Source organism: Paracoccidioides brasiliensis (assembly GCF_000150735.1).
Source record: "Paracoccidioides brasiliensis Pb18 unplaced genomic scaffold supercont2.21, whole genome shotgun sequence".
Classification (NCBI taxonomy): domain Eukaryota; kingdom Fungi; phylum Ascomycota; class Eurotiomycetes; order Onygenales; family Ajellomycetaceae; genus Paracoccidioides; species Paracoccidioides brasiliensis.
Window position 1 is genome coordinate 34,278 of NW_011371378.1, and position 20,410 is coordinate 54,687.

The window sequence follows — 20,410 nt, forward strand, 5'->3', positions numbered from 1 at the left end:
TGAAGGCAAGCGCTGAATTCAGGTTAGGTCCACTTAGCGTGATTTCGCAACTCCTAAATTCGTACGACCCAATTTCAAATAGCTGTCCGCTCGAATTCCTGGGCCACTTTCAGTATCATCTACATTCCTCCATTACATGCACGAAAACTTTTTAAGTTTAAGGAGCCAAGTATGCTAATCACTTCCGGACCCTTTCTCCGATACTGAAGTCGCGTGAATCGCCGAAGAACGACCCACATCAGCAACAATAATGCCCAAAATCCAAACATTAACCGCGAAGAAGGTGAGAGATGCGAGAAAGAGACCTGGAGTAAAAGTAGAGATACCTAGAAATTCAAGGTGTAACCCTTGGTGCAGCCAGAGGGCTTGACCAGCAACCCACAGAGCGAGTGCGGTGGTGCCAACAAAGGGCTTCTTGATAAAGGAGGAATAGGGTAGGTAGAGAGGAAGAAAAATCATGTACCAAAGGAAATACTGTGGTAAAATTAGATATTTCTGCACATTTTTTCAAAGTGAAACAAAGGAGCCTGGTACTAACCTGACTCGTGCATACTTTATTGAACGCGACAAATGCAAATGTCTGCGCAAGCATAGTCCCCGCCAGGTCTTTCTTTGCCAGAACAAGCGGGATAAGCACGGCTGAAAGAGAAAGCTGCGGGATAAACGCCAATGACTCCAAGTTGCTCCTTAGCGATGCGTCTTGCACAGTTGGTGAGGAAGAGAGGTACAGGAGAATGTTATACGGGGAGAAATTATGACGATGGTCGACACGGGTGGCATGATGCAGGTAGGTATGTTGAATGAATGGGAGGCCATATATTAAATACATGGTGATATTGAGAACTGAAAAGACGGCCAGCGAGGTGAACGTAAGAAGGATTTGCGATGGATTGACGAAGGACCGCAGGCAAGTGGTAATGGAGAGAAACGAAATCTTTGATGTGTCCTCTTTATGCCATTTGCCATCGCCCAACAACCAGATGATTGACGGAGCGTAGATAAAGGGGTAGATCTTAAAGTGAACTCCAAGGCCCAGGAGTGCGCCAGCGAGCCCAATCCTCCTTTCCAGGACAGCCCATACAAGCGCAATAACCATAACACCCAACAGGCTCTCTGAGCTGCCCCTCGTGCTAATCGTGGCAACCATGGGATTAAGCAACCAGATGCTGGTGTACTTGAGCGCACGGGGCATGTCCATATGAAGATATCGCTGCTGGCAGAGGACGCGCACAATCAACCAACCGGCTGCAATGTCGGCAAGTGCAAAAAGGACTTTGCCGAACGAAAACCAGAAACCACCAAACCAGGCTGTGGGCACAAGAAGCCACGCCAGCAACGGAGTATAGCGGTATGTGGCTCGTTCATAGGGGGACCGTCCGTGCGAGACGAACTTGGCAGCGTCAGTGAAAACGAAGTAGTCGATATCTGTGTATTTGACCGGGGAATGGGCATCCTGGTAGAGACCGTAGAAGAGAAGAATCACGCGGAGAAGGATGGCGGCCGAAAACACCAGGGTGGGTGATTTAAATAGGGACGGCATGAAGAAGGTGTGCCCCGCAACATGCAGGGAAATGAGTAGTAGTTTCAAATAATTTAAAATTGAGATGATAAAAAGATCAAGTCAAAGAAAGAATAGGAAGAAGTTGTAAGAGAATTTGCTACTGAGTGAGAATGAACACAAACAAGAACCTTGGCATTGTCAATACATTTCTGTCCTCTGAGCATCAGTATCTTTTTCTTCATTTAGGGATGTGAGTTTTGCAGTGGTCTGGCTTTCGGCTCAGCAGGGCCAAAATGCAATTCAAAGGTTGGAGAAGAGGTAAGTTAAAAATCAACATCTAATAAATAACGCCGGTTGGATGGGATGATGCGGATGACAAATGATGTTGTTTGAGAGCGTGCGTTGTAGCTGCGCTAGTCCCCTTTAAGGAACCTCAATAGTTTAGTTGACTTAACTGATACATTACCATCCGGCGCCTGACTGACTTCAGCTCTGAGTTGATAAGTGTTTTCTCTTCAGCAAATCATCTTATTATAAATTATATAACTAAATTATCACTTTTTACCAAACGAGAATAATGTTAAATTTTATGTCTTTCAAAAAAGAAATCACTAAGTTGACTTTATAATGTTTATTAAATCTCTGTAGATTTATTTACCTTGTTGTTTATAGCTATGAATCATCTGATTTTATCCCTATTTTCTTTATATAATACTATATATAACTTATGCCAGCAAAATCCACATACGATAATCAATGTTGAGACATGTTTTGGATCAGATAATAATTCTGAAATTCAGAAGAATGGAAGAAAAAAAAATATCAAATATCTAAAAATCGTCAGTTTTGAGGTGGTTTATGGAAAATGAAGAAGAGAACGAACTGCAAGCCATAGTCACTTAGTTCATTTGACTCCAATCTCATTGGCTAGCTCAAGTAGTTAGCTAACTATCCTTTGGAGAACTGTCGGTGAACCCCCGCTGTTTCGGCCGTCCGCCGTAAGAACCGAGCTCAACTAGAAGTGTTAGTTAACTAAAGTTTTGCCGAAAATCCTCATCTCAGCAGCTCCGTGTTGAAAATTGCACCACCACTATATCTCTTGAAGCTTCGTTGATGTTTATAAGTGCTTTTATCTACCGCTTTCTATTGTCTTGCATAACCTAACTACATACAAACACCTATCGTCTGCTCATTGAAAATGTCTCCACACTGTTCCATCTCAATCTCAACAACGCTGAATGTTTAGCAAAGTAGTAAGTTAATGCCGAAATCCTAGCGCTCGGCTCTCTTCATTCTCACTCCCGACACATTATCTGTCTATTTCAATTGCAATAATGCCGGCAGCCAATAAAGGTGCTTGCCGGAATTCCAAATGGGCGAAAGGTCTATACCTAAGTGGATGCTATTTTCTCCAGGCACAGCGCATACTTTGCGAGGCATTTTTGCATTTATCGAATAACGCGGATGCTTGGGCATGTCGCATAGTTACAAGTATATATGCCCTGCTATATATATTTCCTATGTATGTACACAATTACACCATAGGATTCGACCGGACGGATATTGTTCCCTCACATACCGGGGACCATGTCCTACCCCTTTCCCCGTTCTTCTCGAAATTGCTTCGACATGCGCATCGTAAATCGCAGCGAATTGCTATAAGGGATGTCAATCTCAGAATCGAAAAATCATATATAGAATTTCTCAGTGACGTTCTTGCAGTTCGGAAAGCTCTTCGGTTGAGCCTGTCACCAGAAACCCAGTGGCCATTGAGACGTGGTGAAGATAAATACATTGCTCTTATCGCCACTGGCGGGTACGAGTATGCTGTGGGCTTTGTTGCGATATGTGCTCTTGGAGCTGCGGTAGTGCCAATAAGTTCGCAGATAGTTTATTAACTAGTTATATTTTTTACCAAGCAAGTGAGAATCCCGGACTGACTGAAATGTCTACAGCCGTTCTACTCCCAGTCAAAGAAGCATCTTATTTTGTGCTCAAAGCTAAATGCGCCGCCATTCTATATTCTTCCGACGGGGGGAAGTTGGCAGACCCTTTAGCTGCTCATCTTGAAAAGACTACGTCGGAAAATATTGGCTGCATTCATATTGCGAGACACTTTAGGACATGCCCATTGCCGCAAGGTGATATCGTTCTTTCGTCTGATAAGTATCTTGACGACAATGGGCCTGGGGTGGTTGTTTTCACCTCGGGAACAACGGGGCCTCCAAAAGGTGCTGTGATGAGGAGAGCATATCTGCATGATACCTCAGCAGCTGTTGCTGACCATTTTGGCGTCACCGAGAAAGATGTGATTCTGCATATTCTCCCAGTCCACCATGCAACTGGAATCGATATTAACTTCCTCCCTTACATCTACTCAGGTGCCTGCGTTGAATTTAGGAGTGGCAGTTTCGACGTGGTTTGGATGTGGGAGCGCTGGAAGAAAGGCGGCTTGCATATATTCTCTGGATACCAACTATCTACATGAGAATGATGCGATATTTTGAACGAACCATTGACCCTCTACCACCTCACGAGGTGTACCAGTATATTGCAGGTGCTCGGCAATTCCGCGCATTGCTTTGTGGAACGTCTGCGCTCCCAACTCCAGTTCAGGAATTTTGGACAAAGATACTCGGTGGCAGGACCATTTTGTCAAGATATGGCGCTTCTGGAATTGGCCCGGTGTATACCCCTTCTGTCGAGTCCGATCCTGTTCCTTCTGGAAGTGTGCGGTCGGTGTTCCCTGGAACTACCGTGAAACTTTCCGATGGAGAAGAGGGAGAAATGTTAATAAAGGGGCCGTACATGTTTTCAAAGTACGAACCTTATTTCCCTACGCGGTGGCGTTTTTACGACCTGGATATTCAGGTGAGTATATCGATGTAGGATCTAATCAAGCCACGGCACTTGAACAGGTACCTTTACGACGAAGTCGCTACTGCTGAAGCCCACGATACAGACGGTTTCTACAAAACCGGAGACGTGGCTCGTCGTGAAGGAAACTGTTACTTCATCCTCGGCCGCGCCTCTCTCGATATCCTCAAATCTGGCGGCTACAAAATTTCTGCACTGGATATTGAGCGCAAGATTCTCGGCCTCCCGTATGTTTCCGAGGTAATGGTTGTTGGTGTTGCTGACGATGAATTCGGCCAGCGAGTCGCTGCCGTGGTCAGCCTGCGAGATGATCAGACAATGTACAGATGTGCGGAAAATGGATGGGTAGGGAAAGATTTTACTTTGGATGTTTTGCGTGGAGACCTAAGAAAGAATCTGGCGGCGTATAAGATTCCAACATTGCTTAGAGTGGTCGAGGGCGAGCTGCCTAAGAGCGGGACAGGGAAGATTGTGAAAAAGGTGCTTAGCCCCAAATTCTTTCCAGCGGATTATCACAGGGAATTTGAGGTGCAGGTATGGGATTCCAATAAAAAGGCGAAAAAGGTTGACTCGCAACTATGAATGAATTTCAGAATAGCTACAATTATATTGTCACGGTTGGCTTTCCAATTTTCTTTGATATATATATTTGGTGGAGAACTTAGGTCCTGCTTTTTAATAGCAAAATCCCCATGGTCATTGCTTCACACTAATCGTGCCCCGCGCACCCACACCTGATGTGGGTGCGCCACAGCGTAATGATAAAAACAGCATAATGATAAAAATATGGATAATTAGAACTTCAAAAATTAATATCTCATCACCATGCTGCTAATCTATGATAATTAATTTATCTATATCATCTGTAGTAGCTGTATTATTCATGAGATGTTTATATATATTATTAACCTCTTGTTGAGTTGAATCTGTGGCATTTTTCTTCAAAGCTCTCTCAACATATTTGACTTTCTTATAATGTTCTTTTTCTGCTTCCTTCTCTTTAGATTATGTGATCTTTCTATTTGCATCTCTGACAGTGAGTATACCTTCTACTTGAATCTGCTGATGTGTATTTTTAGTGCTGTGATGTTTGATTGCAAGATAGTAATTCTCAATCTCACTTTCTTTTATAGCATTGAGTTTTATCTGAATAAAACTGCCTTGGAAAATCTTGTTCAATCAATTGCTCAGATGAGGTGATTTGAAATCAAGTATATCCTTCATATCTTGCATTGTCTTCTTTGTCATTCAAATATGATGTTGTAACTTCTCAATTGTCTTGAGTGAGAATAGCTTTGATAAAGCAGTATCTAAACAGCTTGATTGCAGCAAAAAGAAGTCTTTTTTGTATATTTGCAACTCAAAGTAGTCAGAGACCTTTGAATCTAGCTTAAGCAGTATAGATTATGAGTTGAATATGACAATGTCATGATTTATGAAGTCAGTCTAAATAGTAGAAGATGGAAAAGTCTTTTTGTAGACATTAACTAGATTTTGTAGAAATTAATATTTTTCATACTGCTCATATTCATATCACACAGCTTGATTAACTGTCTTTGAATAATAGTGCTTATACTGCTAAAAAGAAACACTATTTAGAGATTGCAATATATGAGTTGAATGTGAAGAAAATTCATATAGAATAATCTTGTGAAGATTCAGTATTGTAGAAATTCTTCAATGAGATAAGATTTATGATTGTTCAAAAGCAGCAATCAATGACTGTCTTGATAATATTTTTCAGAGACTTCATTAAAGTACTGAATTTATACAAAGTCAATCTCATCATTGATACAGTCAGTATCTGATGTTGTGATTGTATATTCATCTGATAGATTACTTTGTGTATATCAATCTTCAAATTGAGTTTTAAATTTCATAATGATAAAGAAATTCAATACCTCATTATCTGATAAAATATACTCAATCACAGTGATCAATTCTCAAGAATATGATGAAGTTATAACTGAATTAAAGTCTTTAAAAGCATTAATAACTCATTCTCCACATTCTTGACTCTCTTGAAAGTCAATCTCATCAAAGTTGTAGATATTGCAGGTTTGAAATATGTACTTTTGAAGTAAGATTTTCAAATGATCAAATCACATCTTAATGTAGCTAATATTCTCAACAGCAATTCTTCTCAGATTCATTGTCTTCTGCTTAACCCTTTTATATCTATCTAAGCTTTGTATATATCAATAGGTCTACATCTTGCTGACCATGGGTAAAGAGATTGAAGGATCAGTATGATGATGTTTGAGAATAAGATTTACATTATCTTGAATCTGCTCTGCAGTCAGTGAGCAATTATTTCTGTCCATATAAGCTATTCACTCTTTTAACATGTCCTCCTGGCTCTTGCTAAGCTTCTTGTTTGATGTAGTCTTTGCATTGTGTGTTTTTCTTCCATTGATTCTTGCTTGAAGATGTTGATAAGAAATGTTGAATTTGCATACCAGAGGTAGAATTTTCTGTTTTCAATTGTCATTATAGACTTCAATGGCACTCTGAATACATTTTTCAAGATCATCTATCTTATTGGTCATGGTGGTGGTGATATATTAATATTTGAAGATTGATTAATGAAGAAGTTGATATTTTTATTGTTATGCTGTTTTTATCATTACGCTGTGGCGCACCCACACGAGGTGTGGGTGCACGGAGGCACGATTAATAGCTAACTTTTCATATCTTGAACTTAGCTGCCCTACTCGTTTCTCGACTATGCACATAGCTGATCCTTTGAAACTTCTCAATAGCGTCTCCCCAGAGTTCAGTGCGTAGAACACCATATACACTATTTATCCACCCATCCAATAAGCAATTCTTCGAACTGAATAAAAAAAAATAGGAAGAAAAGTAAAAGAGAAAAATGTGAAAGAAACAAGGAAGAAGATTTTAGCCTGTCTGGGAGAAGGGTCAAGAGGAAGAGGAACGGCAAGGAAAAGAAAAGAAAAGCAAAGACTTACCCCATTTTTGCCTTCGGAGCCCACTTCTCCGCGAGCTCCATTGCAACATCCATCATTCGTTCCGGTTCAGCAATGGCATCAACAATACCATCCGCAAGGGCTTCCATTCCTGTCCACTTGTGAGCCTCAAGTAACATTTTGCGGGCAACCCGTGGAGCGAGTTTAAGGCGAGGAAGAGACCCGATGCCGTCAAAATGAAGGCCTAGATTCACAGGCGGCATGGATATGAAGCCACGGGAAGAATTCATAATTCGGTAATCATGGCTCAGGGCGAAAGGGCAGGCACCTCCGAAAGTGTGACCAGTGAGTAGAGCGATTGTGGGATACGGGAAGTCGAGAATTGTGTGCAGCATCTGGGTGTGTTGGTTGTTAGACCGGAAAGAATTGTGTAATTGAAGGGTTCCGGGGGGAAATAATTAAAGTACAATATAATGGAAAATAGCTTCCTCATAGGAAATAGGAACTACGAAATTAATGTAAGGACAAAATTACCGGATAGAAGCCATCAGTGTTGGCAAAAGGATTGGTATCCCCTTCATCGAGTTCAAGTCCCTACACATGTCGATTTTATCTAATAAGAACAGCGATGAAAAACTGTTTATATCTGCGACAACGACATACCGTGCACCAGAATTTGGCATCGTTCCCTCTTGTGATTATGGCACCTTCAGCGTCAGGCCCGAGTATGCGTTGCACAGTGTGAAACGCCCTGATGATTTCCTGACAATACCATGAACTCAGTCTGTTTTCGGGTGCTTTCTGCATAGTAATGACGAAAACATTGCCATTTCTGGTGAGAGACAGATTGCGAAACTTTGATATCTCGAACATTATGGGCTTTGGCTATGACGTGTATACTGATGGCGGGCAGCAGCGTTCACTGCGAGGGCATGAGTATCCACGGGATGGTACGTATATTTAAGAGTATGCAGTTAGAGAAGTGGAAGTTGCATTGCGCGTGTTAAGGGAGGTGTGGCAGCAAAGAGTAATAGCATTAACCGAGTTGACGGCTGGTTCCCACACTTCTCCGCATCTTGGACCGTGGGTACACAGAAGTTCACTACGTAACTAATGCCGGCTAGACTAAGACAAGAGCAGAGGGAATTTCCCAAAGTACCGAAATACCGATCTAACTTGCCGTAGTCAGGGGCGGAAACCATTGAACCGATAATAACATCCCCATAACATCATCATAAAAAAATTAATGAGAGGTGTGTGGAGAGGGGGACATCGCGGCCAGTGAATTAGTAAGGCAGGCAACCTTCAACTTCGGGCATTACTTGCACCGAGGTAGTGCGCTGAGTCACCAGGCAATGTCGCTATTCCAGTCCCAATCCTTCAGAAGCCAGTTGCCAATTCCTTCGTACTGCGCACAAAGAATATCGTCAGTGATGTCTGCAGTATCACCTCCTGCTGCTATATGTATGGGTGGGTGTTCTAAGACAGTTGCAAGTGGTAAATATCCGTCCAAAGCTGCAGGAGTACTTATTGGCGTTTTCAACTCCGCTAGAATACCGGCTGTCATCATATCAGAAGCAGTTCTGGAGCGTTGATTGTCATCGGCTCTTCGTGGGCCTAAGAGGCCCTGTATGTGGGGGGCTAATATGGCTTCTCCAAGCCGGCACAAATCTGTACCAAAGCCACTGAAGCATGTCATCTGCTCTGAAGTAAGGCTACCAAGCGGATGTGAATCCTTGTGTCTTGGGGCTTTGCTTGCTTCCTCCTTCATGGCCCACAGAGCGTTTAAACTGCCAATTGCAGAAGGCCATCTTTTTGAGAGTTCTTTCTGTGAATTGTAAATTATACGGAGATCATACTCAGCCTTGACCCATAGATGAGGATATCGATAGCACGACAAAAGTCCTACTCCCGACGCCAAAAGATAAAAGGTGAAGATAGGCCCTAGGAAACGAATTTCATCACGGGCTAGAAAGTCTTCAAAAATTCCTGCAACGAAGGACGACGCGAGAACGGCTGCCGCAGAGGGTGTGCTTGCAGGTGGAGACGACCGAAATAGAATGGCGAGAATTATAAAGTATAATATGTGTAACTGGCGGGCCTCGAAGCTATACGGCGCCAGCGCTAACTTCGAAGAGGAGCCATCGTGCGAGCTGGTACGCCGGAAGAGATGCAGGTGGTTCGGCAGCTCTCGTGTCCAACGATAGAGCGCTCCCTCGATATACTGGCGTTTTTGGCGCGAAAGATACTTGCGGCAGCAGCATTGAGTTAGATCGCCCAGTAAGGAAGCCAATTCTACGTATGAAATAAACATAGGGCCATCTGCCGTCGACCCGTAGAAGTCTTCGTGCGAGAGTAGTCTGACATCGGAGTCGTCAGGGTTAATGGCACGGGGTCGTCCATGGCCTGCGGAAATCAAGCAATCTCTTGCCTGAAAATGATCAGGTTAGCGGCAGGATTCCAACAGGCAGTTAAGAAAGTAATTCTTAAAAATTTTTGCCAAAAACATTGAACAATATATTAGACTCCCTGTGAAGAAAAAAGAGATGAGGGAATTACTACAAATAAAGTCCACCACAACCTTCGACGAAGTGCAGCATCTCGCCCTGCTGGTGGTTCTTTATGAAGTCCAATCTGATAGGCTAGACCAACACCAATTCGGTTCCAAAAGCCACTGGTGTTAATAGATATATGCTCTGGCCCTTCTGGATTATACCAGTGTAGGACCAACACTGCGGTTATGACGGTGATTGTATTCTTTTCGTAACCTGACCAGAACAAAGCCTTCGCCCGACGGTAGAACTCATTTGGCGACGCATACGCAGCAATTGCCGGAGCAGACGATACTCTGCTGCCTGCCAGGAAGACTGCTTGGAGGAGCAGCAATGACGGCTGGTTCCCCTGGCGTTCAGCCAGCCAGCTTCGCTCAACAATGGGCATCCACGGAGCACATCGCTTCATGAACGCATCTATCAACCCTTCTCTAACTGCCCGTGGGGGCAAGTCGAAGGCATGCTGGAGTTCTAAAATACGGATATCTTCCTCCGTCAAGCTCTCACTTGCAACTGCGGGGTATGATTTTGCCTGGTCTTCATTGATGGGGACTTCGCCACTTAGATACTCTGATCGTCCGAGAAAGCTGGAGGTGCCGGGACTCGCATCATATGAACGTGATTCTTGTCGCTGTGGTAGGGAGAAATTGGATGTTGCGCTCGTAAATAGAGGAACTCTGTCCGTCTCACGGAGAGCGGACGTCGGTGGGGAAAGTTGGGGAGTGGTAGCAGTGACATGTCCAGTGGACACGTCTGGAACAACTGATGGACGAGTCCCAGCAGCAATGCCAGTCCGCCCAGCAACCCACCCCGGCATTCTCGAATCCCAGGCAGTCACCCTTGGGGAGGTGGCGAGAGGGGTGTTATGTTCCTCATTTGCCGTGGGAGAGCCTTCGTTCACTTCCGCCGTAGTAAACTTACGCCGCTTCCTCTTCCGTTCGCGAGGCCTAAAGGAAATCAGCAACATGATTCCTAGACCCTCTACTCTGTGATCCGGGTTTGATAGGACACGCACGAGCATTCCCAGCGGTTTCGTGAGCAGTTCATGCACTCTTTATTCTCCTCGAGATAAACACAACGAATCTGATTGCGACCCGCGTAGACTTGGGTTAGTGGCAGTACGCAGGTATAGATGCCACTATAAGCAATTGCAGGGAGGGAGTTTTCACACAAATGAATGGTATTTGTTTACCTTCTTCATGTTGCACGCAACACAAGCGGACGCCGCACGCAACTGGGGTGGCTTGGAGGCCTCGTCAGGAGACATTTTTGATTTTGCGCTCATACGGCGGGTTGGTGATATATCATAGTACTATAGGGATATATATAATATATAGGTATGTATCTAGGCATACATGGAGGGGAAGGAACCGTCAGTTGCAAGCTGGATTTGGCGGAAATGAAAGAAGATCCGGAGCCAGAAAAGGCTGAACTGTTTCTTTTCTCTGGGGGTTAATTAATTAGTTACAAATTAAGGGATCATTGGCTCACACCAACACCGTTTTGCCCAGGATAAAATAATGTGGTGAATCTAGCTAAAGCCTTTAAGTAATATCTTGTAAACTTTATTATCTTTATAACTATTTTGCTGCTAACACTAATAGCTGATAACATAATTACTTAATTATTATATATATGAATATTTCAAATTAAAATTTCATAATTATGATAAAATTTATATTTTTAAAAGTATTTTATATATTAATATATAATAGAAATTTAATAAATTATATTTTAAATATAAATAAATAAAAAAAGTAAAAATATTTTATTTTATTAAATATATTTAAATAATATTATAATATTCTCAAACTTATATAAAAAAAATTAATAAAACATATAAATTAAATATTTTACTTTTAATAAAATATTAATTTTTTATTAATATTTTTTTTAAAACTTAATCAATTTTTAAAATTTTGATTTAAGAATATTTTTTTTATTTGAAAGCTCTTACTGTAATTGATTAGTCTTTTAATTTTCATATTATTTAAATAAAATTTAAAGAATTAATTGTTGAAAATATGCATTTCTACAAAATGTGAATAATTAATAATAATTTTTATTATCAATTTATAAAACTTAATTCAAAAAGTGTGAAAATTAAATAAATAAGAGATTGATTATATAAAAATAATTTAAATAGTTTTCAAAAACTTCTATTGAGTTATTATAAAGAAAATATACATTGAGTTTTTTGAAAACTTTATTAATTTTAATTTTTATTTTATTTTATCAAGTATCTATTATTATTATTATTCATTTAATATATATTTAATCAGTAACGATAACATCTATCTAATTAAAACTAGTATTTAACTATTTAATTAATTTAATTAATAAATAGTAATCAATATATATACTTATAAAGTTTTATCATAGAATGATATAGCATTTAATAATTTTTTAATAAAAAACATATTTATAGTTTTAATTTTAATCTAATTTTTTTTTCAATTTAAATAAAATAAATAATAAAACAAAATAAAATAAAACAAAATAAAATAAAATAAAAATAATAAACTAAATATAAAATAAATCTTAATAAAAGTATTATTAGAAATATTCTCAACTTTTATATAAATTAAATATTAAATTTTATTTTATAGAGATAATTTTTATTTTCTCTATAAACTTAATTAAAAACTTTTTTTCTAATTTAATATTAAATAGAAAGATTATATTTAATTAATTAATTAAGTATTTTTCTTTTAATTTCTTTTTTATCTTATTTTTTAATAAGTAATTCATTAGTATATGATTTGAATTTTCAACTATATAATAAAAATTATATCTATTAAAGTTCATTAAATTTTTAAATTTTTTTATATATAATTTAAAGTAGTTATCCTCAAGTTATAATTATATTATAAAGAAAAATATTTTCTTTTTATATTTTATTGATGTAAATTTTCATTTTCATTTTATTTTATATTTTATATACTCAGTTTAAGATAAGTAAATCTAAATATATTTTTTTTAATCTTAATTCTTTCTACTTTTCTTTAAACTAATTTAATATTTATCTAATTATTTCAAATTTTATATTTTTAAGTAATTTAAATATTATTTGATTATTTGAAAATATTTAAATATTATTAATATCTATTTTCTAAGAGATTATTTTATAAGCTAATATAAAAGTCTTTTAAATTATAAATAATTCAATATTAAAAACTTTATATTTTTTTAAAAATTCTATAAAAATATTATATATTCTGAATTTAATTCAGAATACTTAACTGCTATATAAGTTTTTAAATATTTTTATTATTTTTTGAATTTTCTAAGTATATCAGCAATAAATTCTTCTTATATATGTTTATAAGTTTTGAATATATGCAGTTTTTTTCTCTTGTTTTGACAGTTCATTAATAGTAATATCTATTAGTAATTTTAAATTTTTTTTTAAAAATAAAATTTATTATAATTTATATTTTTTATATTTAAGTTTGATAATTTATTTTTAATTATAGTATATATTTTATACAGCTGAAAAAATAATATCTTTTTTAAATTATTAAAGTTTTTATTTTAATCTAGAAATTTTTCTCTATTTAAATCTTTTTCAAATATATTTAAAGAATATAAAGTAGATACTCTCATTTAAATTAAATGATTTTATATTTATTTTATAATTCTTAAAGTATAATTTATATAGTTTTTATTAAATTTAAATAACTGATAATGAAATTAATATCTCTTTTGTTATAGCTTTATTTAAAGGTGTTTTAAAAACTTTTAAAATTCTCTTTAAAGCTTTATTCTATAATAATGAAAATTGATTTATAAAATTTTTTTACTCTTTTCATTAAATCTCTACTGTGTAATCTGATATAGAAGCTGTATAAGCTATATATAATTATTGTATAGCTTAAAAAAATAAATCTCTTTCTATAATGAAGAGTCTAATAATATTATTTAAAATTTTCTCAGTCTGAGAAATTTTTTTTATATATAAACTTTAAAATTAAGCTTTAAGTCTAATTATATTCTCAGCTATTTCGTAGAAGTTTTTAATTTATTCATTAATAGATTTTCTGTGAAGACTAGATGATGTTCACTTTCTTAGTATATAGCTCATTCTGTATCAGTCACATGCTGAGAGCACACTATCTGTGAATTATTAGTAAAGATCATCAGATTCAGAGAATTGCATTGTTGCAGTCAGTTTTCAAAGTTTTATACTGTCTGTTTTTTGTGCAGTCTATCTTATACTTAATCTGCAAATCTTCTTTTCTGAGAATTCTCATCCAAGAAAGTATGAGAAGAGAGTTATGTGCTTTTGTCACATCAGTATAACTGAACACTTTAGACAGACATGTGATATGAAGCTGAGTGATAGCTACTTTATTGAAGTATCTCATTAGTGAATGCTTTTTGTTCAGCTTTTTGATTTTTACTGAAAAGATAGTACATCAGTTGTCTAGTATCTCTTTCATTAACATGATTTCTAGCTCACAGTATTGAGCTGAAATGAATGTGATCTTGTAAACTGACAGTGCCTCTTGCAAAACATCTATAAAAACTAGATCTAGTTTTCTGGCTAGACAATTTATTCAATTGAAGATTTTCTTTCTCTTCTCTATTTATATGACTTTAGATCATCAGGTCTCTGCTTCATAGCAGAGCACAGAGAGCACATAGATCTGAATAAATTATCTGAGTAATTGTACTAACACATCTCTTGCTGTGTTACTTAGCATCTATATGTCATTAGACATCTGATATATCTTAGCTGTTATGGTCTGTACATGCTTCTTGAAGCTTAGCTTTCTACCTAGTCAGATTTCTAGATATTTTATGTAGCTTTTCACAGCATTTGCTGTAATAAAGTAAATATCAGATGTTATTTTAAGATTAATTGAGAGATTTGAAAGAATTTTGTGCTATGTGAAGTGCACTATCTCAGTTTTAACAAAGTCAAATGTTAACTCTTTATTACTGACTTAATTATTTAGTAACTTGAAATTCTTTTAAAGAGTAACAACATTCTCTTCAAAAGTGATTTCAGCACTAAGCAGTTCTAAGTCATCTGTATAGTCTGAATGTGCATATCTTCTTTATATAGTTTCTAGAAAGAACAAAGACTGAATAAATAGTATAAATAGAATAGATGAGACTGGTGAGTCTTGTAAAACCTCTACTGAGATTTCAAAAAACTCTCTACAAAGTTCATTTATTCTAATTCTGTTTATATGTTTTGTTATGAAACTTTTCACTTATTTAATTAATTTTAATGATTAGTTTTATTCTTGCAGTCTTTGCAGCATTCTTTCTCTAAGTACAGCATTAAAAGTACTTTTGATATTTAGAGTAAGAAGAGAGACTACTCTTTTATAAGCTCAGACTTTTCTATATTATAAATCATCACTGTCACTAAATTTGAGATAGCACACTCAGAAAGGGCTTCAAAGTGCTGAAGATGAATAATTTTTTCTTGTATAGCAGTTCAGATCAATTTATGAGCTATCAGATAATTTAGTTTCTTTCTCAAAATTGAGAGAAGAACTATAAGTTTGTAGAATTGCAGAAGTGTTGAATTTCTATTGATCTTAGACAGAACAACCAGCATGACTTCTCAAAAAAAAATTGAATGTCAGTCAACTCTAAGACAGACTCTGAACAGTCTTTTCACTGATATCTTAATATGTAATCTTGTCTTTTATAGCATCTCTGTTGGGATTTCATCAGTTTCTGAAGTGATATTATCTGTGTTCAGCAGAGAGTTTTGTATCTCATATGCTAATACATTAGAAAATAATAATTTAACAGATAATAAATCAGATTAGCTATCTGAAATATTCTCTTTACTTGCAGTCTTCTGTAAGAGCACTCATTGCAGAAAATCTCTTTTCTCTCTAGAGCTTGTTCATGCTAGCTCAGTCTCTTCATCTACAAAAGAGAAAGAATAAAAAAATTCAGTTGAATGAGCTTATTTGATTATCATAAATATATCTTTCTCTGCTGAGACCTTTGCTATCTTATTTCATTAGTATTCTCTTTTGACTTTTCTGATAATTCTAACTATATTGTCTTTTGCTTTTTAGAAATATTTGAAATCTAGATACTGTGCTTAATGTAGTATTGTCACTGCTTTTTGACAGTTTTTATTTCATCATGATTGATCTGTGTCTTGCTCAATGCTCTTCTTGATGAAGCTTTTCAGAAAAGTTACTTGTAAAGAATTAAGCTCTAAGAACTAGAGACTAGTCCTTCTATATAACAAGGATGAATTGCTTGAGAAAGGGAAGAAAAGAATGAGATGAGAACTTGAGCTTAAGCAAGCTCATGTAGCATGATCACATGCACACATGCAAATAATGACTAGGCTGAGTCAGCCAGTCAGAGTGAATCTAGAGGTTCAACTTCTTATAATACTCCTCTTCTCCCTCTTTGTTGCAGGTCTTTATGACTATTTAAAGCCCTCTTTACACTTAATTTTGTCTGCTGAGAGGCCTCTCAAGCATTCAAGACCTTCACTTCTTGTAGGAGACTCATATCATTTCATGTAGACTCAGCCCAACCTACTCATTTAATGAGATATTGCTTTTTCCTCTAGTAGGTTCATTTGCTCTGAATTTTCTCAATCTCAAACTCAGATTCTTTCAGAGTCTCTATAATGAGTAGCTACCAGTCAGTTTGCCTCTGACTAGGCAGAGGATCTGTCACTGCAGCATGTAGAAGCTTTACATTAAAGATATTGTGAATGCTGAATGAGACATTCAGTCAGTAAGCATGAAATTCTATCTTTTCTAGCACAGTATATTGATTATATTTCATGTTCAGCTTCTTGCACAGATGATTAGTTCTTATGTTCTCTAAGCTCAATCAGATCTTATCTCCAGGTTGAAAGCTTGAAGCTGAGTCTCTTCATCTATTCATATATTTCTCTTGAGATTGCTGAGCATCTGTCATTTTTACTTGAGCTCACTTCAACACTTCACAGACCTTCCTCATATAATCATCTGCAAACTCAATGAAATTACATGATGTTTCAACAGAGAGTGCATCAGCTATATCAATGAAGAAGATATGAAAAAGATGTGTTAAAAAGAACAGACTCATGCTCATTGAGACAGCATCTCTATTATTGATGGCCAGCTGTGCTAGAGAGAGTCATTCACACCAGTCATTCTGTTGAAAGCTAATGTACTTGTGTAGGTAGATTACCAGAGTCTGATTCATTTGCTCTGTAGCTCTGTCAGTCTCTGAGTGATAGACTGTGGAGAGTCATCTCTTAATGTCTGATTTCTCACACATCTGAGTTCAAAACATGCTTGTGAAAGCCAACCCTCAATCTGACACTACTGCCTTAGAGATGTCATGTTGAGGAATGATGTTGTGAAGAAACTCTCTAGTCACTGTCTCTGCATCAGTTTTCTTAACTGCTTTTAATATAACTCTCTTGATCAGTCTGTCCATTATAATCATGATGTTCATGTATTCTTTAGAGCTTGATAAGTTCACAATAAAGTTCATAGAAAGCTTCTGTCACATGTGTTCAGAAATGAGGAGAGGCTTAAGCAGTCTCTGACATCAATCTCTTCATGCAGTGTTTGATCTGCAAAGATGACAGTTCCTGATCATTCTTCTGACATCAGTGGCATAGCCTGGCCAGTAGAACTCATGTCATAGAACTTCTGCTGTTTGCTCTCACCCAGAATGACCAGTAAGAGATGAGTCATAAGCCTCATGCACTAATCTGATTCAAAGAGGTTTGAAGTCTGGCACTCACTTACAATCTTGAAAGAGAAGCTTCTCATTCTCATTTAAAGAGCACTTAGAGACAGAGGTCTTAATGCTGAGTTCAGAAGAAAATCTGAATCTTCTCTCATGAAGAGTTTGCTTTAGATGCTGCAGGATTTTGTCATTTTTGTGAGCCTCATTCCACTGAGCTTGAAGAGACATCTCAGATTCCATGCTGGCAGCAGCCACTATTGATTCCATTTTGAGTGTCAGTACATTAAACTTAAGTAGTTGAGCTTGCCTCTGCTTGATTCTCTCATCATCAGCACTCTGTGACATGTTCTGCTCTCTTCATAATAGAGTGTCTGGTCCAGCATTCAACTTCTCTGACCAGTAATCAATTCTGAAGTTGAATCAATAGAGAATATCCATCCAACATAGCTGTCTTTTATTTAGTCTGTGTGTAGTCATGAAGTATTCTAGATTCTTATGATCTGTGAGAATCTTGAATTTCTTTACACTTTGTAGCTCAGCATCTCATTTCTTTAAACACTTAATTATCACTAATAACTTCTTATCATGAATCTTATAGTTGCATTCCACAGGTGAATGCTTGTGAGAGAAGAAGGCACATGGGTGTAGAATGCTCTGCTCATCATATTGTAGCAGCACTTCTTCTGAGACATAATCTGAGAAGTTCATTTCCAATATAGTCTCACAGTCAGAGTTGAATTGAAGCAGGATTGAAGCAGAGATAAACATTGATTTTAGACATTTAACAGCTTTCTCAGCCTTGCTCATCCACAAAAAAGAAACATTCTTGCATGTAAGAATCATCAGTGAAATTGTGATCTTTGAGAAATCTCTGATAAATCATCTATAGAAATTGACAAAGACTAAAAATCCTCATACATCTTTAAGAGTAGTAGGTGTTGCTCATTCCAAAACAGCTTTAATTTTCTCTAGATTCATTCATATACCCTTGCACACTTCAATGATGAATTCAAGATATTTTGTGCTGTTCATCTCAAACTCACTCTTTCTGATGTCTGCCTGCAGGCCTGCTTTCTGTAGACACATAAGCATCTTTTGTACATGCTTGCAATGCTTCTGTAAGCTTCTTGAGGAAAATATCAAGATGTCATCTAAATAGACTGAGCAGAAGTCGTCTAGATATCCACATAATGCTCAGTTGATATATTTTTGAAATGTGCTTGGAGCATTGGCCAAACCAAAGAGTGTAACCAGCCACTCAAATAGCCCATATCTGGTTCTAAAGGCTGTCATCCACTCATCACCTTCTGTGATTTGAATCTTGTGAAAAGCTGCAATAATGTCCAGCTTAGTGAATTATTTAGCCTGTTCAATTTGCTGTAGAGTCTCACTGATTAATGATAGATGATATCAATTCTTTCAGATGATTTTGTTAAGAGCTTAATAGTCCACACAGAATCTTAGCCCATCCTCAGACTTCTTCATGAATAGTACAGAGGCAGCTGCAGAGGAGTTGCTCACTCTAATAAAACCCTTATCTAGATAATCTGTAAGAGTCTTTTGCAAAGCCAGTAGTTCCTCTCAAGACATATTATATAGCAGGCCTCAATGGAGTTGTTCCATGCTACCATCAACCTTTTTAATCAGTTCAATCTCATGATCTCTACCTGGGTCACAAAGTGGGGGTAGAGTGTCAGCGGCTTCCTTATCAAATATGTTCAAAAACTCATGATAATGTTCAGACAGCTTTTCTCTAGGGTCAATCTTTGATTTCACTTCTAGAGTCTTTTGAATATTGATCAAACTGACAGTGAAGATCTCAATGTTTTACTTTTCTCAAGTGCTCACAAGCCTAGAGAAGCTTACAGCAGAGATGAGAGTCACATCAGCTTTTGCATTTGAACTAGACTTTATCTCTATGCCACTCTCTTCAAATCTCACAATTCTTCAATGAGAGATCACAGTCACCTTTTGCTGGGCCAGCCAGAGGTCATCTAGATACATATCATGACCATATAATTCATTCACCACATAGAGAAAGGTCTGTTCAGTTACATGACCATCTATATCAATTCAAATGCCAGTCACTATGCTCATGGAGAGTCCCATGGAGTCTTCAAAGCCAGTCATTTTAACAGGAGGAATTTCAATGCACAGGAGCTTATGCTTGTTAACATAGAATTGTGAAATAAGACCATAGACATTACATCTACTGTCTATCATTGCTCTAATCAAAAAGGCATTATCTACTAGAACATTGACAGTGAAAGGTTTGAATATCATTTTAGATTTAAATCCTCTTCATTGCTTTTTCATAAGCTTCTTATTTCACTTCTTCCAGTGTCTTTTGATTTAAGCTACTCTTTTTCCTGAATCCTCACTTGTATCCACATTGTTGTCATCTAGTACCAGCTCAGAGATCATCTTAGCTATTGTGGGGGTGGCAGGGTGTCTGGGAGATTTGAACAGACAGCTCTTAATCATATGATCTTCAGCTCTGTATCTCAGGCACAGGCCTTGCTCTCTTCATCAATTAACCTCTGTCTGATTTATCAACTTGGTGTGGCAGATGCTTGGGGTCACAGCATCAGAAGAGAGATCCATCAGATCATCAGTGAAAGCTTGAGACCAGTTTCATCAATCAAGAACAGCATGACAAAGTAGAGAGTGTGAATTAGATGTCATATGATCTGAAGAAGATCTGCTCTCATGATGTTTAGACCACTGCCTTAAAGTCTTAAGCTCAGAGAGTTGATGATTAACTAATCTAAGCTTCTTGCAGTAATTCTCATAGAGAGATGGTTCCCTTACACCCATCATGCCTTCCCTCAGCTCCATGCTTAGGGCAGATTTCAAATACCTCTTTT

The 20,410-nt window shown here is 37.2% G+C and overlaps 4 protein-coding genes across 4 annotated transcripts; 1 reads left to right on the forward strand and 3 right to left on the reverse strand.

Annotated features, from left to right (window-relative positions):
- Positions 1-174: 174 nt before the first annotated feature.
- Positions 175-1,540, reverse strand: PADG_08571 (glycosylphosphatidylinositol-alpha 1,4 mannosyltransferase I; the record flags this gene model as incomplete). Its single annotated transcript, XM_010765584.1, has 2 exons — positions 175-474; positions 539-1,540. 2 exons carry the CDS (start codon positions 1,538-1,540, stop codon positions 175-177), a joined length of 1,302 nt encoding a protein of 433 aa, XP_010763886.1.
- Positions 1,541-2,835: 1,295 nt separating this feature from the next.
- Positions 2,836-4,960, forward strand: PADG_08572 (uncharacterized protein; the record flags this gene model as incomplete). The annotated part of the gene is made up of 5 exons (XM_010765585.1): positions 2,836-2,992; positions 3,047-3,379; positions 3,457-3,809; positions 3,902-4,320; positions 4,420-4,960. The coding sequence occupies 5 exons, from the start codon at positions 2,836-2,838 to the stop codon at positions 4,958-4,960; spliced, it is 1,803 nt and encodes a 600-aa protein (XP_010763887.1).
- A 2,106-nt stretch (positions 4,961-7,066) lies between these two features.
- On the reverse strand, positions 7,067-8,181 carry PADG_08573 (uncharacterized protein; the record flags this gene model as incomplete). Its single annotated transcript, XM_010765586.1, has 4 exons — positions 7,067-7,214; positions 7,351-7,703; positions 7,843-7,902; positions 7,972-8,181. The coding sequence occupies 4 exons, from the start codon at positions 8,179-8,181 to the stop codon at positions 7,067-7,069; spliced, it is 771 nt and encodes a 256-aa protein (XP_010763888.1).
- Positions 8,182-8,653: 472 nt separating this feature from the next.
- PADG_08574 (uncharacterized protein) lies at positions 8,654-10,881 on the reverse strand (the record flags this gene model as incomplete). The annotated part of the gene is made up of 2 exons (XM_010765587.1): positions 8,654-9,739; positions 9,868-10,881. 2 exons carry the CDS (start codon positions 10,879-10,881, stop codon positions 8,654-8,656), a joined length of 2,100 nt encoding a protein of 699 aa, XP_010763889.1.
- Between the last annotated feature and the right edge of the window lie 9,529 nt (positions 10,882-20,410).